The sequence below is a fragment of the Sphaerodactylus townsendi genome, linkage group LG04 (genome assembly GCF_021028975.2).
Source record: "Sphaerodactylus townsendi isolate TG3544 linkage group LG04, MPM_Stown_v2.3, whole genome shotgun sequence".
Lineage (NCBI taxonomy): Eukaryota > Metazoa > Chordata > Lepidosauria > Squamata > Sphaerodactylidae > Sphaerodactylus > Sphaerodactylus townsendi.
In genome coordinates this window covers 49,755,934-49,778,646 of record NC_059428.1, presented here as the reverse complement: position 1 = coordinate 49,778,646, position 22,713 = coordinate 49,755,934, and the positions used below count along the sequence as shown (strand labels likewise).

At 42.0% G+C, this 22,713-nt stretch overlaps 1 protein-coding gene across 1 annotated transcript; it reads right to left on the bottom strand.

Moving 5' to 3' along the window:
- Nucleotides 1-2,217: 2,217 nt before the first annotated feature.
- CD247 (CD247 molecule) lies at nucleotides 2,218-13,967 on the bottom strand. Its single transcript, XM_048494054.1, has 8 exons — nucleotides 13,928-13,967; nucleotides 10,600-10,703; nucleotides 5,448-5,504; nucleotides 4,739-4,822; nucleotides 4,358-4,393; nucleotides 3,507-3,563; nucleotides 3,191-3,226; nucleotides 2,218-2,804 (listed from the first exon to the last, which is right to left on the bottom strand). Exons 1-8 carry the CDS (start codon nucleotides 13,965-13,967, stop codon nucleotides 2,739-2,741), a joined length of 480 nt encoding a protein of 159 aa, XP_048350011.1. The 3' UTR covers nucleotides 2,218-2,738.
- Between the last annotated feature and the right edge of the window lie 8,746 nt (nucleotides 13,968-22,713).

The window sequence follows — 22,713 nt, the reverse complement described above, 5'->3', positions numbered from 1 at the left end:
ATGTGACTGATGCAGAGTCACATGGCAAGCTTCCATGGCAGAGTGGAGATTTGAACTCCCAACACTCTTTACCATAACATCTAAGTTGCTTTCATCACTACAGCCAGAGGTGGGATCCAACCAGTTCTCACCACTTCTCTAGAAGTGGTTACTAATTTTTCTGAGTGCCAAAACGGGGTTACTAAAGCAACCTCCCTACCCAATAGGGACTGGAGGTGCGTGTGTGCGGCGGCGCCACTGTTTGAATCCCACCACCATCGGAACCTGTTATTAAAATTTTTGGATCCCACCACTGACTACAGCCCCTAAATCCTGTGGTATGGCTCTGCTTGACAAAATCTATTCTGATGGCAAGAGCGTTCTTCATTGTATTTCTACGGTAGAACTATTTTTCAGACTTTATATTGGTTCTGCTGTTACTGCCTGAGGCATGTATGCAGTACCCACTATCGGATTAAAAAAATTGGGTGGCATACTGAACAACTTCACCAGAACCATGCTGTGAAGTAAGCTCGTTCTGTCCTGTGCAAATCCATCCTGGGCATTGCCCTTCTCCAAAGTACTATTTCATTTACATTACATTTTTATTTCTATTAGCTTGATCAAAACTGTAGAAACTTTAGAGAAGTTATTCAAGCTTCTTTAGAATAATGCCAAAAGAAAACATGTAAGTATACTTAAAGATCCATTTATTTAAAATACACTGGATGTGTTTTCAGTCATTCAAAGATAAAACGACTGAGACAAAGCACACATTTTTAAATGGGTAGATTTGGTCGAGCTTCCACTGTCCATTTGGCTGATTGTAACATACAGCACCCAGCTAACCCTGGAATAAACTGGTTCACTGAGAAGAAACAGAAAGCACCATTTTGAGCAGGACAACTTTTTCTAAGGGCAGTTTTATAGACTGAGGTAATCTTTGATTTATGCAGAATTTATTATAGCGATGCTAACTCATGCCTGTGACAAGAATAACCTTGTCTCTTCTAAGAATCAGTTTTGCACTGATCAAATCCTGTCAAACAGACAGAAACTTAAGACCCTACAGCAGGGGTTTGCAACCTGTGGCTCTCCAGATGTTCATGAACTACAATTGAAAATGCTGGCCAGGGCTGATGAGAATTGTAGTTCATAAACTTCTGGACAGCTGCATGTTGCAGACCTCTGCCCTACAGTAACTGCAGTGTAACTAGTCATTGGTAAGAACAACAGATGAAATAAGCACAAATCGAATACAGTTCCAGAGGCGGAGCTACCAGCGGGCTGGGGGGGTGCGCATTGCACCAAGCGCACGCCTGGGGGGCGGAAATCGCCCCATGGCACCCCCCAGCCACCCCGCGCACGCACACACTTACCTTCGCGAAACAGCTGGCTGGAGAAGTGGCCTATTCCCTTCAGGCTGTAAATGGCCTGGGGGGAACTACACTTCCCAGGAGACCTTGCGAGCCCCAGGGTCTCATGGGAAGTGTAGTTCCCACCAGGCCATTTTCAGCCTGAAGAAAACAGGCCGCTTCTCCAGCCTGCACTAAGGGGGTGGGTGGGCAGCAAAAACACAGTGTGTGTACCGGGCGGACTCTGGCCCAGCTACACCTCTGTACAGTTCTCAGAATAGGAGCAGGGGAGAGGCTGACCTGAACATGCTGCTAGCTGCATTTGAAATCCCACCAGCAAACTATCCACCAGCACTATGACACTATGGTCCATTCTCTTAACTATGAAAACATCCTGTCTGCAGTGGCTGGAAATGTTTATACAACGTGGATCCACTTTCTTCACTTTAGTACCATTCTATGTGATCTTAAGCATATTTACTCAGAAGTCCCTCCAAATTCAGGAGAGTTTACTGGAGTAATTGTGTTTAGGATTGCAATCTGAGTTCAATATTTTATGTTATATTCTGTGTATTTCATTTTTGTCTTCAATCCTGCATAGTAAATCTAAATCTGTCACATAGTCCACAGCACTAAAGGCAACGTGCTTGATGTTATAGTAGCTAGCCTGAAAGTGTGCAGAAAGTTGCCATATAGCATGAAGCAAACTTCCTCTGAAGTCTCCATTTGATAGTTCATCTAAGTTGTATATACTGTATTCAAAGTTTCTTGTTTTTTATATGCTCCATATCCTTCACCCATTGTGTCTCATGGTCTATGGGGAAAAGTCCTCAGACAAAAAAATTGTCTCGTAGTAAAATCACCTACCTTTGAATTAATCCAGTACTGAGCAGGTTCAGCTTTAATTTCATACACAGGCTATACTCTGTAACACTTAAAGCAAAAATGGAGTAGTACTGTAATGCACCCCTTACAAACAAAAATCAAAGCCACTTTCTTGTACAAATTAAACAAGCTGCAAAAATACCAAATTGGCATTTGTCTAGTAAACAGATTGTAGATGTACTAAATATCAACTATATAACTGCAGCACCTCCAGCCTAAAATTATGTATTTAGCCTTTAAAAAAAACTTTACAGTTAAAAGAAAAAAATTATTTTACAGATAAGAAATACTAATCACAACTTTTTCCCCTTGGGATTTAACTGAGCAACTGTGCATTTCCAGTCTCTCTTAAATATGTACATTTCAAAAGCCATAATTTGAAGGTCATTAGAAAGGGAGCAATCTCTTGTCAATGGCACGACTTTCCCGGGCAACAGTTCTCAGAGTGAATTCCCTTGAATGGATACAGTATTTCAGTCCTCTGCCCTGGCTTCCCGGTATTGTTGGATCCTGCTGTAGCTAGTAAGAAGGCATTGGCTGCATTTGAAGGGCATCATAGGTATCCTTTGTTGCTGAGCTGAGTCCCTGGTAGACAGATGACAAAGTGACAAGTTTACTTACAGAGGAAGGACTAGTAATGTATATAACCCAGGAGAAACACCTGCATAAATATAAATTGCCCTACGCAATTCCCCAGTGCAAGACTTCATATGTGCAAAACAAACAAAACACACAGTTTAAAACAGAAGGTCTTTAAATATTTGCAGAGGTTGCATGCAATTGGCAACCTACTCACCATTAAAGCCAAGGGAAGTTCAACCGTTGATGACCACCTACCCCACCACACACACGCACACTCCTTTATACATGCAGGACTGGTTTATATGGGCGTGAGACTTCTATGGAATATAATTTGTTTGCAGCACACTCCAATTTGATTAAAACTCTGGCCCTTCTGTAACACTCCATACCTGGTAAACAGCATCGTTGCCTTTACCTCGGCGCCTCTGAGAAAAGAAAAACTCAAGATTAATAGACATGATCAGCTCCAAGGGGTTTTTCCTTCCCCCACTGGTTCTCATTGAACTGCCTCCAGTAGGTCTCTTTCTTCTAAATGCGATCTGGCTCTACTAAGGAGATGCTACAAACTCTGTTACAGCAACTGAAGGATCAATAAATAATAAAACACGTGCTGAACGAGCAATAATACTGGTTAAGTGGTAAAGATAATTCTATGATGTCTACTATGATGTACCCAGCAACAGAGTGGCAGGAAGCATCACTCACCTCCCCTTTCTTTCCAATTTCACTGTATGGATCACCCATCTTATCCCTCTGTAGAGCCTGGACATGGAAAAACAGAAAGTAGAGGTAAGTGGAAATTTGTTGACTGCTATTTTAGAAGTGCTTTTACAACCTCCTCTTCTAAGTTACCTGGCAAATCTTTTCTTTGTAGCCAGTAGTCTTTCTCCCATTCCAGACAACTAGGGGATAATTCACTAGGGGCAAGGATGCAGGAAGGGGGATGGTTTTGACACGGGATTGGACATGGAATTAAGTTTGCTCCCCACTCACCCCCCATCAAGAAAAGGATTTGCTGGCGTTCATGCCATGGGGTTCTTTACTGCAGCAGAATCATTCAAGGTGGTGTGAGGTGGGACACAGATAAACAATCACGTGCACACACTCTTAAGTGGGTATAGCAGGTCCAATAAAGACTTTTTAAAAAGGTATGAGGCAGATGGAGTGCTGAGACCGAGGGGGTGAAACAAGGCAGGCAGGCTGATGGAGCGTTGACACCAATAGCAAAATCATATGGTGCTTGAAAGACCTTCTGTGAGGAGTATTTGGCAAGAACAGGCTCACAAGGAAAGTGTCCAGAACAAACAGCTGACAGGTTTTTAATAGTTGATTGTGAAGGAAAAAGATGGTGTGTTATAAGATGGGCACTTATTTACTATAGCTCTTATTTACTATAGCTCTTTCAGATACCTATTGGAGAATACACACAAAGGTGATTTAAAAGGGACAAAAGATAGCATGATCAATGAGCCAGCAAGAGAACAAGTGCCCTTCTGTAACAGTAGCTAATGTCATTTCTGACTCTGTTCCCAGAACCAATTCCTTGTTTTACTCACAGAGTAAACTCTATCCTGAGGATTCTTTCTTCTGTGCTGAAAAACAAAAGAAGGACATCTCTTGTGAATCATTTCCTGTGGTTCTTATGGGATGCAGAAAGCATCCCATAAGAAATTGCTCTACAATAGTCACACACACACACACACCCCTCTGTTTGATAGGCTTATTATTTAAAAGCCTACATTTGCACACAAACCTCTGAGCCTTCCCTTAGATCAGCATAGCTTTCCAGAGAGGTCAATGATCCCGTGGCTGTAGCTTTCGTCCAAGCACAGTGGGTCATGCCCAAGGACCCACCTGATCTATTTCAGTATAAGATGAAACAGAACAGAAAGAACAAAATGTAACCAGGTAAAGGCTGCAGTGGGAGGCAGACTTACCTGGTTTCTCCCTCCCACTTCAACATCAGTGTCTCTCTTAGCTCCTAGCATATCGTACTCATCTCTGCATCCACGAGACAATTTCTGCAATTTAAACAACAGAAACCCATTGGATGGGACAAGGATCGAAAGAATTTCTCAGCACATTACAGGCTGTCCAGGACTGGGCCTTGAGCATGGACTGAAACCAGCATTGAGCTCATAACTCACATCCTGCTATACCCACTATACCCAGAAGCAACCCTGAAAGATGACTGTCGTCTTTATTCTTTGCTTGAATCCTTTTTCATATAGATTTGTTGTCCTCCCTCTAGTTCTAAAGCCAACTAAGTGAATGTAGGATATTGGCAGCATTGGAGATGTGTACGGTGTGCTGTCTGACCTCTTTCATGGCAAAGGCCATATGATTAGTGGGCTGGGTGCCCAATGATTCCCAATGCTGACATACAACAGCAGCGAGGCTCTACGTTCTGGGGCCCCACTCTGCCACGCACGTTTGTAAGGGAGTAGTCGGGAGCTATCAAGGGAAACAGTGGGCTAATTGGGATCTATTTAAGTTTGGCACGGACTGTGGAGATGTCTAGTTCCAATTCTAATTGGAGCAAACCCATGAAACCTTGTGTCTAAATCCCCTCACTTCAGACTTCATCTCATCACTTGTCTTCATTTACAAACATACATTAAAAGACATAAGAAGCTAGCCACTCACGTTGTATACGTCACCAGGGCCCTGAGTTTGTGGAGGTTCAGGAGAGCCTTTGCGTAACTGGGAAAAAAAGGCAAAAAGAACTGTTGGAATACAATGCACGCATATCTACCTAAGCCATTCTGTCTATTCTTCATAATTTCAGGTTGCCCTTAAAACGAGGGCAATGTCTGCTAATGATTTATAAAGTGGCAAGATTACCTTAGCTGGGACTTCACTCAGCACAAGACTTTTTTTTCTCAAGCGAGCATTCCACTCTTTTCTTTCCCATGCCAATCCTTGACTAAATAATGCACTAGAAGATCTGAAGTCTCTTTACCCTCAATCCCTTAATTTAATTAGTATATTTTATGTTGGTTAAGTAAGGGAATGGAAGCTGCACAATGAGCTGGCTGTTCAAAATGCAGAATTTGAGACTGTCATCATAAAAGTGTCTATTCTTTCCCTTCCTTTTTTCCCCTAGCACTGCATTGAATTAAATGTAATTGAGTTCAGTGAGGCCACACAGTGCTAAACTTGTGCTTAGGATACTAATGAACTGGTGTTTGGTGCCTTCTCACCCTGAACTGCATAGATTAACGATGGAGACAAGGGCTCACTGGCGTGGTCTGCTAATGAAGAGCCATTTCTTCCTTCTGGCATCGCTGGCTCCCCGGCTGATTTTAAATTAAGATTTCAAGGCCTAGAAAAGTTACTGCAGTGAAGCCTGTCCTTACCCTGTGATCCCACAATTATGAATACACAGGTTCACATACGAGAAGGCTCTAAAGCGTTTACCAAAGTGGGAGGAGATAAATCCATGCCTTCCCACTGAACAAGTGGATACCGTGTATGCGTCAGGAAGGAAACTAAGTACTTCCTTGCTTATTTGACCATCACAGATATTTCTTGTTCTGAGATTTTTCTTCAAGGCTGCTTAGTGAAAACATCTCCCCACTGCTTATTGGGAATAAGAAGCTGGCCTCACTTCCTGTTTTGCCCTTCATTCCCCCTTCAGTTTTCTTTGTTATGGCCTTTAAGGATATGGGGGAAACTCTTCCCCCCCCCCCTATTTTTCTCCAAAAACCAAACTAATCTGTGACCCAGCCTGTACAGAGATGGCATTCCAGTTTGTTTTTTAACACTAATCTCCACAACTGCAACAGCATCATTTTTCAACACAGTTGCTCATGGACTGCTTCTGGATATCTAAGGTTATATAAGCAGACAGTTGGCCATATGTTAATATTTCCTGTGCAAGCACAATCCTGAGGAACAGTCATAGCACATCCCTTGGACCAAAGGGAAAAAAAGACACTTTGAATTGCTATTATATTATGCTCCAAAGGGTGGCTGCACTATAGCTGTTCGCCAGTATCGGTCCAAGTGACAACTTCCACATTTATTACAAAGGCTTTAGCCATTCCCAGAGGCAGACAGACATTTTGGTAATTAAGGAAGGAAATACCTATCAGGCCTCACACTCTAATAAAAATATAATAAAAAGTTAAATAAATTGTGGCTTGCTTCTTTTCAAGCTTTGAGGGGACCATTTCACCTTGCTTAATGACGGGGCTGCCCTTATAATTGCTTTAACACCAGTAGTACAAGTCACTTTGATTCACTGATCATAATATCCCTTTGTGAGGTCTTGACAGACAACAAAATGCTTATTTATTTAATCTCAGAGTTAGAAGGGGCCATCATGTCCTCTAGTCCAACTCCCTGCCAATGCAGGAACTGCAGCCATAATATATTGACAAATAGGTATAAATAGTTCTCACAGTCAGTGTGGTATAGTGGTTAAGGTTTGAACCCCCATTCTTCCATGGAAACATGCTGGGTGAAAACCTTGGGCTTTTGTAACACTCTCACCTCAACCCAGGCAAGAATTTGGATGAGAAACCTCAAAGTAATAGCGAGACGTGATGTAGAGGCAAGCAATGGCCGATCACCTCTGAACATCTATTTCCTTGAAAACTCTACACCATCGCTGAAAGCCAGCTGTGAGTTGACAGCAAGAAAAAATAACTAAGTCTGGAAGACCTTCATTTCAGTCTTTTTTGTTTGGAAGTAATTAAATAGCAATTAATTGTATTTCAGTGCTGAAAAGCTTCTGTGTTCCATTCTTACATTCCCATCCTAACTTTGGATGACAGCAACAGGGATCTACCCAGAGGTGGGATCCAACCAGTTCTCACCACTTCTCTAGAAGTGGTTACTAATTTTTTTCTGAGTGCCGAGAAGGGGTTACTAAAGCAACCTCCCTGCCCAACAGGGATTGGAGGTGTGTGTGTGTGGTGGCGCCACTGTTTGAACCCCACCACCATCGGAACCTGTTATTAAAATTTTTGGATCCCACCACTGGATCTACCTATACTCTGACTCACAGAAAGATAAAAGTGTGGTCGTTAGCGCCGCAGCTGACAGAAGTCCGTGCATCCGTGGTGGAAAACAATCCCAAAGGGCTATTAGCAGGGGAGAGACCAAGGCAGCAGGGAGAGCAAGGTGGCAGGCAAGAGAGGTGGCAAGCGGCTGAGAGAGCAAGCATGCAGGGGAGTGAGGCAGTGGGTGACCAAGCAAGGTTGGGAGGAAGAGGGCAGGTGGCCAAGATGTGGCTGTGGAATAAGCAATGAGTTGGGGGGGAGGCAGACAAGCAGGCCTGGTTTGATGTTTGGGCCAGGGGGAGGGTGGGGGGGGAGAAATGAGGAGGCTGTTGCCAGGCCTGGTGGGAGGGTGGTGGCTTGCTGCCACTGTCTGGTCAGTCTGACTTGGTATTTGGGCTGGGAGACACTAGGACACTGGGCTGGGGGACACTAGGATCTAGGAACCAGAGCATTCTGCAAGGAAGGAGGTCCAGGAAGTGGAGGTTCAAAAATCTCCTGAGATCTTTTGGTGAGACAGAGTATAGGTATGATTAATTAAATGAGATACCTCCCACTTTCCTTATCAAACATAGTCTAAGCTTGGTTGTTCATTAACAATATCCAAATGTAAAAGATTTCAAGGTCAAAAAGCCTGCCAAAGAGGGAAGGCTAGCAACAGGAGAGAATCTTCCTCTTTACTTCCAACACAGAATTTTTCCCAGTCTCCAGTTTATCGGATGGGCCAAGCATTAAGACAAGGGTGAAAATGCTTTCTAATGCCTAACTCTATTTGAAGGGATAACCTGAAGACCATGAATAGCTGATGTCGAGTGTTTGAATTTGCCTTCAAGTCTTCCCCATGGTTTTCTACTTTGAGGTAAAACTAATGGACTTTGATTTTTAGTTGACCAATACAAAAGTATTTATGACTGGAAGCAAGCAGCCTGTTGCCAATTTGTCCACTCCTGACTCCTTTCAGGAGGGTATTGCCATTCCCTTCCTAAAGATCACAGCTTGGACTCGATATGAAGCTGAGGCTATGGCTCCTACAGTCAGACACGGTGTCTTATCAGGGAGTGCATGGATGTGGTTTTTCTCTGTTGGCAAGATGGTTTCATCTACAGGCAATATTAAGAACGACACACCTCCCCCCTTGTAGCCAATTTTTACTGTCATCCATTTATACTTGTTTTTTTCACACTTCCTTCAGCTCAGTGGTGGGATTCAAATAATTTAACAACCGGTTCCGGTGGTGGGATTCAAATAATTTAACATCTGGCTGTTTACAAGCACCATTTTAATAACTGGTTCTGCCGAAGTGGTGCGAACCTTCTGAATTCCACCACTGCTTCTGCTGCATGACACGGCGAGAAGAACTCAAGTTTAGCGCCACAGAGAATGAAAATTACCATTTATCTGCGGGAGGAACTGAGACACAGAACTAGAAACAAGAGAAGCAATCTTTTCTTTTTAGATTAAAGATCTCCCTTGTGCTTTGGAAGAATTACATTACTTGGTTTGTCAAATGGCCAGAAAAAGGCCTGCTTAGTTTCCTCTTGGGCATTTAATTATGGCTTAACCGGTAGAAACAGCAAATTATCTTCTCCCAGCATGAAGATATGCATTATCACCTGCTCATGGCTGCAGGTAAAACTTCTGTTAAACTTCCTGAAGCTGTGTGCATATGCAATGAAATGCATTTATATGTAGTAATCGCAGATGATGATTTATGCACAAATGTAATACTTGGATATATAAGCAGCAGCTCCCTGGCAAAAAGGTGTGATGTGAAGTATGACCTGTCACTTGTAGCCTGTAGAAATTCTCTTAGATGCGGAGCTACCAGATGCAGTCAGGGCTACAGCTCAGACCTTTTTGCTGCTGCTTATATATCCAAGTATTAAATTTGTGTAGAGATCATAATTTGTGATTACTACATATAAATGCATTTCAATTTCACACGCATACAGCTTCAGGAAGCCATTTACCTAAAGAATGAGTCCTTTTAAAAATCAATGAAGGAGGTGTACAGAGTGCCAGACACTTCTCAGTGGGGGTGCGGGGGGTGCATCCCACTGTCTCAGTGAGGTCTGGCATTCCTGCATTCCACTGATCACCCAGCTGATGAGAACTTGTGCCTCACTTGAGATGGCTTGGACCAATCAAGGGAAGAGGAGCACCTGAATGAGCCCTTAAAAGCAACATACGAGACTCCATGTCTATCATATGTATACAGTACTTTATTTATAGCCTACTATTCTTGCTGAGACTATAGATGGCTTATTAAAAACAGCAACAATTTTGAATTGGTGCAGTCTCTCCCCACTATCAAGTAATTAAGTAGTCTGAATTCAGAAACTTCCAGCTAGCACAGTGGTTCTCAACCTGGGAGTTGGGACCCCTTTGGGGGTTGAACGACCCTTTCACAGGGGTCGCCTAAGACTCTCTGCATCAGTGTTCTCCATCTGTAAAATGGATAAATGTTAGGGTTGGGGGTCACCACAACATGAGGAACTATATTAAAGGGTCGCGGCATTAGGAAGGATGAGAACCACTTAACTGCCGGTTGGCAAAGACAGGAAGAGGTTTGCTGGAATTATTATAGCTGACCACTTCTAAACTAGCATATTTTTTTGAGTTCTCCTTCAAAATCATGTCTTGTCTGCTTCCTTTGAGAATTGGGAGGGTACGCAGACTATGTAATTGAAGGAAGGGCACCTAAAATAAAAAAAAATATTTTAGAGAGCCTAAAAATATTTCCTGCACATCCGAGAATAAGCTCTTCTCCCTTTTGAAGAGGCAAGACTCACCTTCTCTTTTACAAAAAAAGCTGTGATGACTATAGCATAGATGAAGAGGATCCCATCGAGAACGTAGCATAATTTTGGATCTGTCAGCCCTTGCACATTAGCATCTAGAAGAAAATTAATAAACAACAACAACAATAATAATACCATGCTACAGTATTTTCAGATCACAGGAGGAACTATTTTCAGCCTCTGGAAGTGTAGGATGAAAATGTACTACATAAATAAAAAAAAGAAAGTTTGAAAAACATGAGAGTAGCCTTCTTTAAGTAGTATAAATTTGAGCTTTTAAAGAGTGCAGTGGGTTAGTATTCCAGACCCCATGTGACCATTCTGCAGGAGCGGCTCTATGAACATAAAGACCACATTATACTTAGTCTACTGTTGTATCTATCCTGCTGCAGTCCAGATCCCAACACCTTCTACATGAGATCAATTAACTGCCCAAGCCAGCAAAGCAGGAGCTCAATCTCAAAGCTATGGCCAGCAGTCAGGTTCTAATCAGCCATTAATATTGTTATAAACAGTTGAATGGGTCTATATAGTGAGTGTAAAGCACAAATCCCATCAAAGAAAGACAATGCCTCTTCATAATAGTACTACAGTTATTTTGAAGTACCAAAATACTTGCTCCAATTATCTTTAAATGTATTCAAATCGGGCTTTTGATCAATATCCAGTCCTCACCCCCCGCCCCAAATTTAAAGGGTATCTCTAGCAGCAGAAATGCAACTCTTGGTCTATTAGAAGTTTATCTTGGTTTTAGTCATTTAATTAATGAAAAGTAGTTAGTTTTATTATACAGTCAGCAACCAGTATACACATTTAAAACACTGCTTAAAATTTTCAACTGCAATTATAAATTATAAAATTAAACATAGCTAAAACAATAAAATGTGATTTACAAATATTAAAACCAAGTAAATTCTTAAAATATAAAAACAAAAATTTGTTAAAACAGGAATTGACCAGCATATCAGCTTGAAATAAACAAGCATATTAAAAAATAAAATAAAATATCAATAAAATTCCCTTGCATAAAAAATACTTAACTCACCAATGACCAATGGATTTTGTATGCAGCTGTGCAAAACTGCACAATCTTTGCTACATGCTGTGGTTTTTCATTCAGAAAAAGCAATTTAATATAGTCAGGTCTTGGAAATTTATTGAGCATAGGCTGCATAATCCTTAAGTGAACTTCCCGTAGAACAAGCAACAGAGTAACACATAGATTCATAGAAATGGAAGGGACCACAAGGGCCAAATGTCCAACCCCCTGCCATGCAGGAACGCACAATCAAAGCACCCTTCCAGCCTCTGTTTAAAAACCTCCAAAGGAGACTCCACTCCAAGGCAGTTCCACTGTCAAATATTTTGGTGGAATCTCTTTTCCTGTACTTTGAATCCATTACTCCTTGTTCCAGTCTCTCAAGCAGCAGAAAAAAAATTTGCTCCCTCTTCAACATGACATCCCTTCAAATATTTAAACATGGCTATCATGTCACCCCCTTAATCTTCCCTTCTCCAAACTAAACATATCCAGCTCCTTAAGTCTCTTCTCATCTGGCATAGAATCCAAACCTTTACCATTTTGGTTGTCCTGCTCTAGACCAATTCCAGCTTGTCAATATCCTTCCTGAACTGTGGTGCCCAGAACTGGATATAGTATTCCAGGTGAGATCTGACCAATACAAAATAGAGTGGTGCTATTACATTTCTCTTTCTAGACACTATGCTATTGATGCAGCCCAGAATTGCACTGGCTTTCTTGGTGCCACATCACACTACTGACTCATGTTCAGTTTGTGATCTACTAAGACTCCTGGATCGCTTTCACATATACTGTTGTCAACCCAGGTGTCACTCATCCTGTATCTGTGCATTTCATTTTTTCTGCCTAAGAGTAGTACCTTACATTTTCCTGGTGAAATTCATTTTATTAGTTTTGGCCCACCTCTCTAATCTGTCCAGATCTTTTTGAATTCTGATCCTGTCCTCTGTGGTAGGTGTCATCTGCAAATCTGATTAGCATGCCCTCTATTCCATCATCCAAGTTATTGATAAAAATATTGAATAGCACTGGGCCCAGGACAGAACCCTGCGGCACCCGACCAGTCACTTCTCTCCAGAGTCAGAACCTTTGGTCAGTCAGAACCTTTTGGGTTCGGTCAGTCAACCAATTACAAATCTAACAGTAGCTTTGTCCTAGCACACATTTTATCAGTTTGCTTGCAACATGGCAAACCTTTTCAAAGGCCATCCAGAAATCAAGGTATGCTACATCCATATGTTCTGTAGACCCAACATCCCTTAGGTCTCAGGGACACAGCCACTTTGCAAAATTGATTCCCCGCTCTGCCACCTGAGCTGGGGAATTCAGATTAGCCTGAGCACTCCAACACATGCCAGCTGGGTGACCTTGGGCTAGTCACAGTTCTTCTGAGCTCTCTTAACCCCACCTACCTCACAGGGTGTTTGTTGCGAGGGGAGAAGGGAAAGTAGTTTGTAAGCCCCTTTGGCCCCTTCCGCACACGCAAAATAATGCATTTTCAAACCACTTTCACAACTGTTTGCAAGTGGATTTTGCTATTCCACACAGCTTCAAAGAGCACTGAAAGCAGTTTGAAAATGTATTATTCTGCATGTGCGGAATGAGCCTTTGAGTCTCCTTGCAGGAGAGAAAGGGGGGGATATAAATCCAACTCTTCTTCTTCTTCAATGTGGCAGTGTGGCAGCAGCACGGTCCGTGGCTAGCATCCCAGGCACCAGCCTGGCTCCACGGAGTCTGGTGAGACCTGCTATTGCCCAAAACCTCAGCTGGCTTGTTATCATCACTTGGGGTTTGAATGGTTCTTCTATTGCAGTGGTGGCGAACCTATGGCACGGGTGCCAGAGGTGGCACTCAGAGCCCTCTCTGTGGGCATGCACGCACAGAGTTTGTCATGTGGGGGGGGGAATCGCCCCCCCACACACACACATCTAGGCTCACCTGGGTTGCTGGACTTGATGTGTGTGCACCTCAGCGAGCAGGGAGGACTTGGCTGGCGGGCCTGGTGCCTGTGCTCCAGGTGGCTGCTGCCCGGGGGTGGGGGGGTGGGCAGAGGCAGCAGAGAGATGCAGAGTGGTGCATGTGGGACTTGCTGGAGGCTATAGCAGGCTGGCCCCTGCTCAATGGGGTTATTCAGGTTAAATTGCCACATTGGCACTTTGCGATAAATAAGTGGGTTTTGGGTTGCAGTTTGGGCACTCGGTCTCGAAAAGGTTCGCCATCACTGTTCTATTGCTTTGCTTTGTAACAAGCAATTCAGGCATACCTCCATCTTATCACCCATTTCCTGGGACTTAGGGGGAGTCTTTCGCAGGCTCATGATTCCATAACAATACGCGCTTTCTCCCTCTCTGCCTTTCCCTTGTGTGTTGCAAATTGTTTTGAGAAATGTGGGAGGGGGGAATGCTGATGGATAAAACACCATCTGATATATACCAGGGACAGGAGACATAATCCCCAGCTTTGGCTACCTGTTGCTGACACGGTTCAATAAAGCTCTTGATACCTGTATGAGTCTCAATTATTGACTGGAGTACCAGACCCTTAAACTGGCCACTCCGGGAACTGCCCAGGCTCACCAACTTGCATTCAACTGCTTAAAACATGAAGGTTGATAACTATCTCTAATAACCAGTGAAGTTAACCCATGTAGGGCAAAATTTCACTTAAGTCAAAGATTAAAACAAACCCTGGCCTACTTTTATCATACCTGTCTCCAGGCACAGAGTTACATTTGGTATGCAATGAGGTATCTGAAGGGCTGACTTCAAAAATTTTGATTGAACGATAGAAGAAACAAGCCCTAATAGAGTAACATATAGAAGCTGAACCACAGTTTTAGATCAAAAAGCTTAACAGCTGCTGGAATGAAATGGCCACTCTTTGTTTATTAAAATGTTGTAATACACTAGACAGATTTTTTGATCTATGTCCATTACAGAATCAGGATGAACCTTCCTAGAACTGCGGCATGTAAAACAACCCCTAAATACTTAAATCTGGTCACCTGCTCTATTTTATGGCCATTTATATTTCAAGTCCAAATTTTGGGTCTCCTACCAAAGGCCATAATTTTAGTTTTTTGATAGTGTATTACTAATAAGTCCTGGCTGTAATAATGAGCAAGTGGTCTAATTGCTTTTTTTAAACCTACCAGAGTCCTTGATAAAATTACAACATCATCTGCATGTAGCAGCGCTGAAATTCTACGATGCCTTAACTGGGGAGAATGAAAATAAGGGTCACTTAAATAACTAACCATGCTATTAATATGAAAAATAGTCGACTGGGGCTAAGATACAGCCTTGTTTGATACCCTTTCAGGTTTTGATTGCATTCAAAAGTTACACTGGACCTTAAGTGTGATAATGAAAAATAATGGCTTCAAGTGTTAAAAGATTAGCTGATATTTTGCAGAGACTTTAATTTAGAATTTCTTTCAACCACACATTACAGTTGTTACTTTTCTAACAATAAGAATTATCTTAACTGCACAGCATACAACAGATTTAAACACACTTAATGGCTACTTTGAAATTATTGGTGGAACCAGCAGATGAGCTTAGATGGTTTACATCAATGCTAGTAACAGCAACCATCTTTTTAAAGTGAAGGCTAAACAGGTGTATGAGCCTGTGATGTTGTTCTGGCCTCTCGGTAGCTTTGCATGCCAGATAACAAACAGCTTGCTGACTTCTCTAGCAAGCTTTCTCCCAGGCTTCCAAAGAAATAATCTCCTCTGTAGGAGTTTCCTCCTCCAGACAGAATAAAACAACACAAGAAAGCTCCCGACTGCAGGATGTTAAGAAAGTCCAATAGCTTTTTTATTCAGGAACCAAGGAAGTCTCTTTAGGTGATCAAGAGAGACTGGATAATAGTCCTTAAGAAGCCATACCTCTGAGCATATTTTAGAAAAGAAGATCTCAAGCCTTGATGTCCTCCTCACTAATCTGATCTTCCTAGCCCACAGCTGGTGCTTTATATCAGCCATCAATCATCCTCAGGTGTTTGCATTCTACATACAACAGGACATACCCATTCAAAAACACAATAATGAAAAAAATCAATAAACTCTTCAACCCTAATAGGAAGGGCAACATATGGCTTTAAAAGGGGGAACCAGACAAGTTCATGGAAGACAGGTCTAAGAATCGCTACTAGACATGACAAGCCAGGGGTCTACCAGAAATGGAGGGGGGGGGGCATCTGGAACACTTCCCCAAAATATCCTCTATGCTCACAGATGTTTAAGCTAGCCAGAGTTAAATGGAGTTAAATGGAGCTGTGCTCCTGAAATCGGTATAAGGAGTGCCTTTACTTGCAACTTTTGGTATGGGTACCCTGCACAGCATCAGCCTCCTTGATTTGGAGTTTAGCCTGACAACTCATTCTCCTGTGCTGTATTTCCTGTGCTGTATTTTAATACCAGGATTCCCTTTAAAGCCAATGAAGTGCTTTCGTTGTCATTTTTCTGCCATTTCATTACAGCCAATTATTAAGAGCTTCGTATTAGGTTGTGTATGACCACCTGGACATGTGACGGCAAAAAAATTAAACAGTTCAAAAGGGAAGTATAGCTGGTAAGGTATAGCTTTCTCTCATAGTCTTGTATGATCACAATTTTTTGCTACAACATGCTGAAAAAAAGAACAGTTAGACGCTTTACCTGTACATAGGGTTATCAGCTCTGGGTTGAGAAATTATTGGAGATTTTGGGGTGAAGCCTAAGGGAGGACAGAGTTCATGGAGGGGAAGGAGCTCAGCAGTCCACCCTCTAAAGCAGCCATTTTCTCCAGGAGAACTCTGTTGTCTAGAGATAGGCTATAATTTCAGCTGATCTCCAGGTTCCATCTATTTGTACTGGAAAAGTGCTCTGTGTGTGTGTGTGTGTGTGGATCTGTAGATTAATGGAAACATATTTCTGCCAGCATGCAAACCGGAAACAAGAGAGGTTTCTGTACAGTTTTTGTTTTGTTTTTTTAGAGCCCCAACAGCAGGTAGTCACATGTCTTTCTGAAAGTCTTGGGGAAGACCTGAACTACTCATAAGGCACCAAAGCCATTCTTTAATTACTCATTTTTTGAGCAGGCTTGTAGTTCATCAAATATATTCAGTCACACTTAGGGGAAAAGGGGGGAAAAAGTCAGCTGTTTTCAGTTGTTAGTACTGCAAGAAGTGCAAACAAAGATTTTTCCTGAAACTATCTCGTATAAGTTCATAGCAACTGCCAACACGAATGCCATTCCACACAAACCCAAAAATGGACAGGGCCTCTCAATCTCTCATTGGGTTGTTGTCCAGCAGGTCTATTGGTAACCAAGTATCAACAAAGCCCCAGTGCTGAGACCTGGCCATTTTGACTCTAAATGCTTCCATGAACATGCACAATACAGAGAACAGTGCAGAAGCTACCAAGACCCTTTCCCTGTTTTGCCCAAAACTGGAATCACATTGACCTGATCTATAATTTGGAATTTAAAATACTTAGTGCAATATGATATTTTCACACCCAAACTGGGGGGGGGGGGCACACAGGTGGAACGGAGAATACAAGCTATCATGAAAAATTGTCATGCTGCAAACATATCTCCAGAACAAAGAATAATAATGTGTATTCAGTCTCTCTCCTTGCAGATGCTGTTAGCACATGTCCATATTGCCTCCCAAAAAGTAGCTAAAGCTTATCAAGAGAAGTTATTTCTGCTGCTAGCCATGTCGGTGCATGTCTGCTGAGGCTTTGTTACCGCATGATAGCTGTGCCTGCATGCAGCAAAATGTGACAATCATAGCAACAAAAACAGCTACCCTGCACGAGGCATTTGTTTGCACACTGATTAAGAGAAAATGCCTCAATGAGGCAAAACAAGACAGGAGGCTTTCCAGCAGCACTGCAGGAGAAGACAGTGGTCATTGTTATCGCTGGTAGGTTTTGCCAGTTGGCCAGAAAAATGCCTGCCTGGTTGCCTCCCCTGCATTTAATCATCGCTTAACCTGCAGAAATGAGCAGACTGTTTTTTTCCCAACATGGAGATATGCATGATCACCTGCTGATGGCTGCAGATAACACTTCTGTTAAAGGGAAGAAGAAAAGCCCCCCCCCCCCAAAGTTGGCAACCTGAATCACTGACTGAATCAAGCAGCTCCTGCCAGGGTCAATTTGTTCAGCTTACTCCTGAGCTGTTCTAACACCTCAGTCGAGCCACAAACCAGATGAAAAGGGTTGCGAAGTTGCATCTGACTTAAAGTGACGCTGTGAGATTTTCTGGTTTGTCATGGCCTCCCTTTGCATAGCAACCCTGGACTTCCCTGGTGGTCCCCCATCCAAGCACTAATCAGTGCTGACCCTTTGTAGCCATCAAGGTCTGATGAGATCAGGCTAGCCTGGGCCATCCAGCTCAGGGCATCACCCCCATATATGCCAGTTCAAACATTACAGCATTTGACTGGCCACCATATAAGCCATTCAAATGATACAATGATCGAACAAATATTGCACAACATGGATAAGCCTTGCCAGGGCTGTATTGAAGCAGTCCATTTCCCCATGCTCTCTGAATTCTAATTTTAAGTATCCCACTAGACAATTACTTCCATGAGTATAAACTATTTCACTCCTTGAAAATGGTGTATCTGATTCTGCGCTGAGTTTACTGCAGTTTACTGATGAGCTGAACTTGATTTAATCCACCACACTGGACCCATATGAGCGGAAGCACAGAATAAGCGCAAAGATATATTATGTAAAACAACTGTTATGGTTTAAAACAAGCAACAGATATTTTCAGCAACTGCCCACTCTCATTGGGAAGACCTATGCCATCCTGTGATGGACAACTGCATTTTATGGTATTGTCCCTTGATTGACAGGAAAATCAAATAGAATTCTGAGAATTGACAGTTGACTGGGACAGAGCTTGGAGGCAGTGGTGTGAGCTGCACACTGTCTGGTGGAAGATTCTCCTCTGGACTGAAAAAGGAACAATTTTGGGTTTTGGATCAGAAAGGATCCATAACCAGTTATCCAGGGAAACAGCTCTAAGATTGACAGAGTTTCCCCTAAGAATTTAACAGGAAATAGTTCTGATGAAAGGCCAGTATAAAGGAGAAACTGGCAAAGTAACTCCTCCAACTAAAGAACCATTGTGAACAAGAAGCCTAAGTTTAAAAATAACTGAGACTGCTGAGAGAAATCTTTTCAGTAGAAAATAAAAGATTATACATTTATATGTGAACCACTTTGATATAGTTGGAATTACAATATGTCACTTGAATATAACTATCTCAAGTTCCTAAAATCTGTTTTTCTGTTACAAACCATATTTCTGCTGTGAAGCTTTACTAACCTGACTTTTTATTTTATTTATTTATTTAATTTGTATACCGCCCTACCCCGAGGGGCTGAGAGCGGTGTCCAACAATCATATATCTAACATTTAAAATCTGCTAAAATCAATCAATTCCCAATAAATAAGGAACCATAAATTGCATAAATTACATGAATTTCAGATGGCATCAGAAGTTCCCCCCTCCCTTTTCCTTGCACCCATGGGAGGCCAGATATTTCTACATAACAAGTTTTCGATGTTATCCCGGCTGGCCGAATGCCTGGTGGAATAGATCCGTTTTACAGGCCCTGCGGAAACTCTGTATGTCCCGCAGGGCCCTGATCTCACTTGGGAGCCTGTTCCACCAGGTAGGGGCCAGGGCTGTAAAGGCCCTGGCCCTTGTAGAGGCCAGCCGTATCGCTTTTGGGCCACGGATCACCAGCAGGTCTGCCTCAGAACCCTCCTCCGAACAGAGACAAATGAAATAGGTTTTATGTTGTACTTTAAAATACCTCTCAAGTGCTGTATATTTCTGACCTAAAGGGATCCTTCATAATTAGCGACAACAAGGTCATAAGAAATAAGTCTCAACAGACATAGTGAGGGTTAGAGTATGTGAAAACAAAATTTTAAAACAAGAGGAGTTCCATCATACAGCCTCTCCATTTTGCCTGAACTGGCATTCATGCATACACTGCTTATCCTGCAGCTATGAAGCAGGTGATTCTGGAACATTGCTTCGCAGTTGCAGTTCTCCATAGTTTCTGGTTTACTCAGGCTATCCTCCTGCAAAGTGTTCCTAGCCAAACCAAGCCACTATTTTGCCTACCCCCCACCTCCTTGTGGTTTCCATGCAACCTCCGTTTGGGGAGGTTGCCTGCAGCGTCTCCCCCGCCCCCCAACTTTGGTCTAGCGTTACTTTGCTAGCCCAGCCTTATCAACTGCACTAGATTCACCACTCCAGTGATAGACCTTCACTCTTCGATTTAAAAAAACAACAACAAAGCCCTTGTGATGATTCTGAAATGGTGGCCCAAATAGTGGGAAGAACTACTGTAGTCTGGGCAGGGAAAGGTGTGGATGAGTGAGAAAATCCAAGGAAAATTAAATGCATAGTGATCTTCTTTGCTTTCCCTGCAAAGGAAAGAGAAAGATGCACTTGAAGAGCTTTCAGAACCATGGGAATTCTCTGATCTAACAACAGAGCCAGTACTGAAAGGGGAAAAGCATGTGCGTAACCAAGAATCAAACCCAAAGAGAATGTTCGCTCAAAGTGAAGACCACATATGCGTAAATGGCCAACCTTTCCTCCTGCTGCCCAGCTGAGCAGCATCAGGCATAGGAACTGGGAGCAGCATAGAAACTGTAAACAGCCCTTCCTTGTTATATTCATTCCTTTGGTGTTAAATTAGGTGATCAAAATTGCTCAGTATCATTTCACCATATCAGTTCCTTTCTCATGTCAAGAATAACCACAGCATAACAAAAATGTAAACCAACAGCAGGAGCAGCTGCAGCTTCTCAAACTGACCCCAGTAACTTGACCACCTTCCATGAGGTAAAGATAACCACTTAGATCTCCAAATGCTTAGCACAAAAGACAGCTACGAAAGAGTTATAAAATTAAAATCCTTCACCAGCTAAGTCCTTCACCACAGGGCCCCTCATTTAATAATCTGTTAAAAAATACTTTGCAGCTACCCAGCTAAGCCTTTACACCCTTTAAAAATGAACAGAACCACGTTTTATTTAATGTGAAAAGTCAGCCATTCAAATCTGAGCATGGAAGCACTCAAATGCTTGTTATATGCTCTTCTTACAAGGACAGTACTTTGCTATAACAATTGTACAAAAGTTGAAAAGAGATGTAAAATTTGCAGAAAGTTTGATGCTGAGGGGACTTTTTTTCGGGGGGAAATGGACATCTGAGAAAAAGTGAAATATTCAATACTTTCCTATCAAAACTAAACTTCCTTTCTAGATTTAAAAATGCAAAATGCATCATGTATAACTTTTGTTACTATAGAAAATCGTACTATTTATTATATTTATGGGATTTAAAGTATATTGTCTTTTCTTTAAGAATAATTGCAAGTATACCCAATTTTTGAGAAAGCGTTGCAAATGAATGCACCCTATGCTACCCTGGCATGTATTTCTTAACTTTTGCCATCTGAGGGGGTAGTAAAAAATAAAAAGCAAGAGATGGAAAACAAAAGTCTTGCGGGGGGGGGGGGGGGGGGATGGTAGTTTTTTCAGGCTTTTGCATCTCTAAACCTGAAAACAGTCACTTGTTCCAAAAACATTCATTCTGCATGTTTGTACTAGGTAGTTCTAACTGCACCTTTCTAGTGTTCATAATCCAGTACACGTGTATAATTTATGCTGCATCCTCCACAAATAAGGCAAAAATAAAAGGGCAGCACCTGTCACTAAGGGATAGAAATAAGCCCAAGGCTGATGATACAAGTAAAGTAAAAATATATCTCATTATTCAGTGAAAATTCCCTACGCCTCTTGCCAACAGATTGCAGCTAGACTTCTAGTCAGGACCAGTATGTGATCCCGATACTACAACAACTACACTAGCTGCTGATCCACACCCAAACCCAATTCAAGGTGCTGGTTTTGGCATTTAAAGCACAACATGCCTTGAGACCATGGTATCTGAAGGATGATCATCTTCTTCCATATATTTATGTCCAGAAACTGAGATTGCAAGGAGAGACCCTCACCTCAATCACAGAATCTTGTCTGGTGGGTACACAAGAGAGGGCCTTTTCAGTAGCAGCCCCTTGATTATGGAACAACTTCCCCTGGAGGGTGCACTAGGCTTACAGTCTTTAGGGAGCAACTGAAGATGGTTTATTTAGGGCTGCATTCAATTAATTTAGTGGCTGTCTTGAATTGCAATGTTAGGGTTTTTTAATGCATTCTATGTATTCTGCCTACACTGTAAGGCACCTTGAGTTCTGCAAGATTGAAAAATAGCTAATAAATATTTTAAATAAATGACTAAAATAAATAGAATATCCAAAGGAATATAAAATCGGAAGCCTGTAGTGTAGTGGAAGAAAGAGTTCCTACTGTCCTTAACTTGTCTGATTGTTGTGGCAGATGTGTCCATTAACAAATTTTAAAAGCTCAAATCAAGGTCAATGATTCACAAATAGCTAAAGTGTAGGAAGGAAAAACTGAATAATCTGGGATACATATTTCAAAGCTACAACACTCCCAGAGCACCCTTTTGTGTATGTTCTCTTCAGTCCCATTGTTATATCTTGATTTTTCTCCCTTCAGATAATGTATCTGTCCATTCAAAGTAGACAGGGTTACTTCTGAAGTAAGACATAGATGACAGACTCAATGATTACAGAGGAATCATTGAGTCTGTCATCTGCACCTCTATAACTGTGTGGTTTGGTTCTGCAACCCAACAAGATCGACACAGACTTCAGAGAATAATCAGAACTGCAGAAAAAACAATTGCTGCTAACCTGCCTTCCATTGAGGACCTGTATACTGCACGGGTCAAAAAAAAGGGCTGTGAAAATATTTACTGACCCCTCGCATCCTGGTCATAAACTGTTTCAACTCTTACCCTCTAAACGTCGCTACAGAGCACTGCACACCAAGACAACTAGACATAAGAACAGTTTTTTCCCGAATGCCATCACTCTGTTAAACAAATAATTTCCTCGATAATGTTAAACTATTTATTATATATTTATTATATAATTA

What these genes read in the sequence shown, in the direction of transcription:
- CD247 (XM_048494054.1), bottom strand. Translation starts at nt 13,967, where the DNA reads ATGAGCCTGCGAAAGACTCCCCCTAAGTCCCAGGAAATGG. An exon ending in AAGTGGGAGGGAGAAACCAG is followed by an intron (nt 4,394 to 4,738) that starts GTAAGTCTGCCT and finishes TTTGTTTTTCAG; the next exon opens with CACAGAAGAAAGAATCCTCA. An exon ending in CTCAGGATAGAGTTTACTCT is followed by an intron (nt 3,564 to 4,357) that starts GTGAGTAAAACA and finishes TTCCATGTCCAG; the next exon opens with GCTCTACAGAGGGATAAGAT.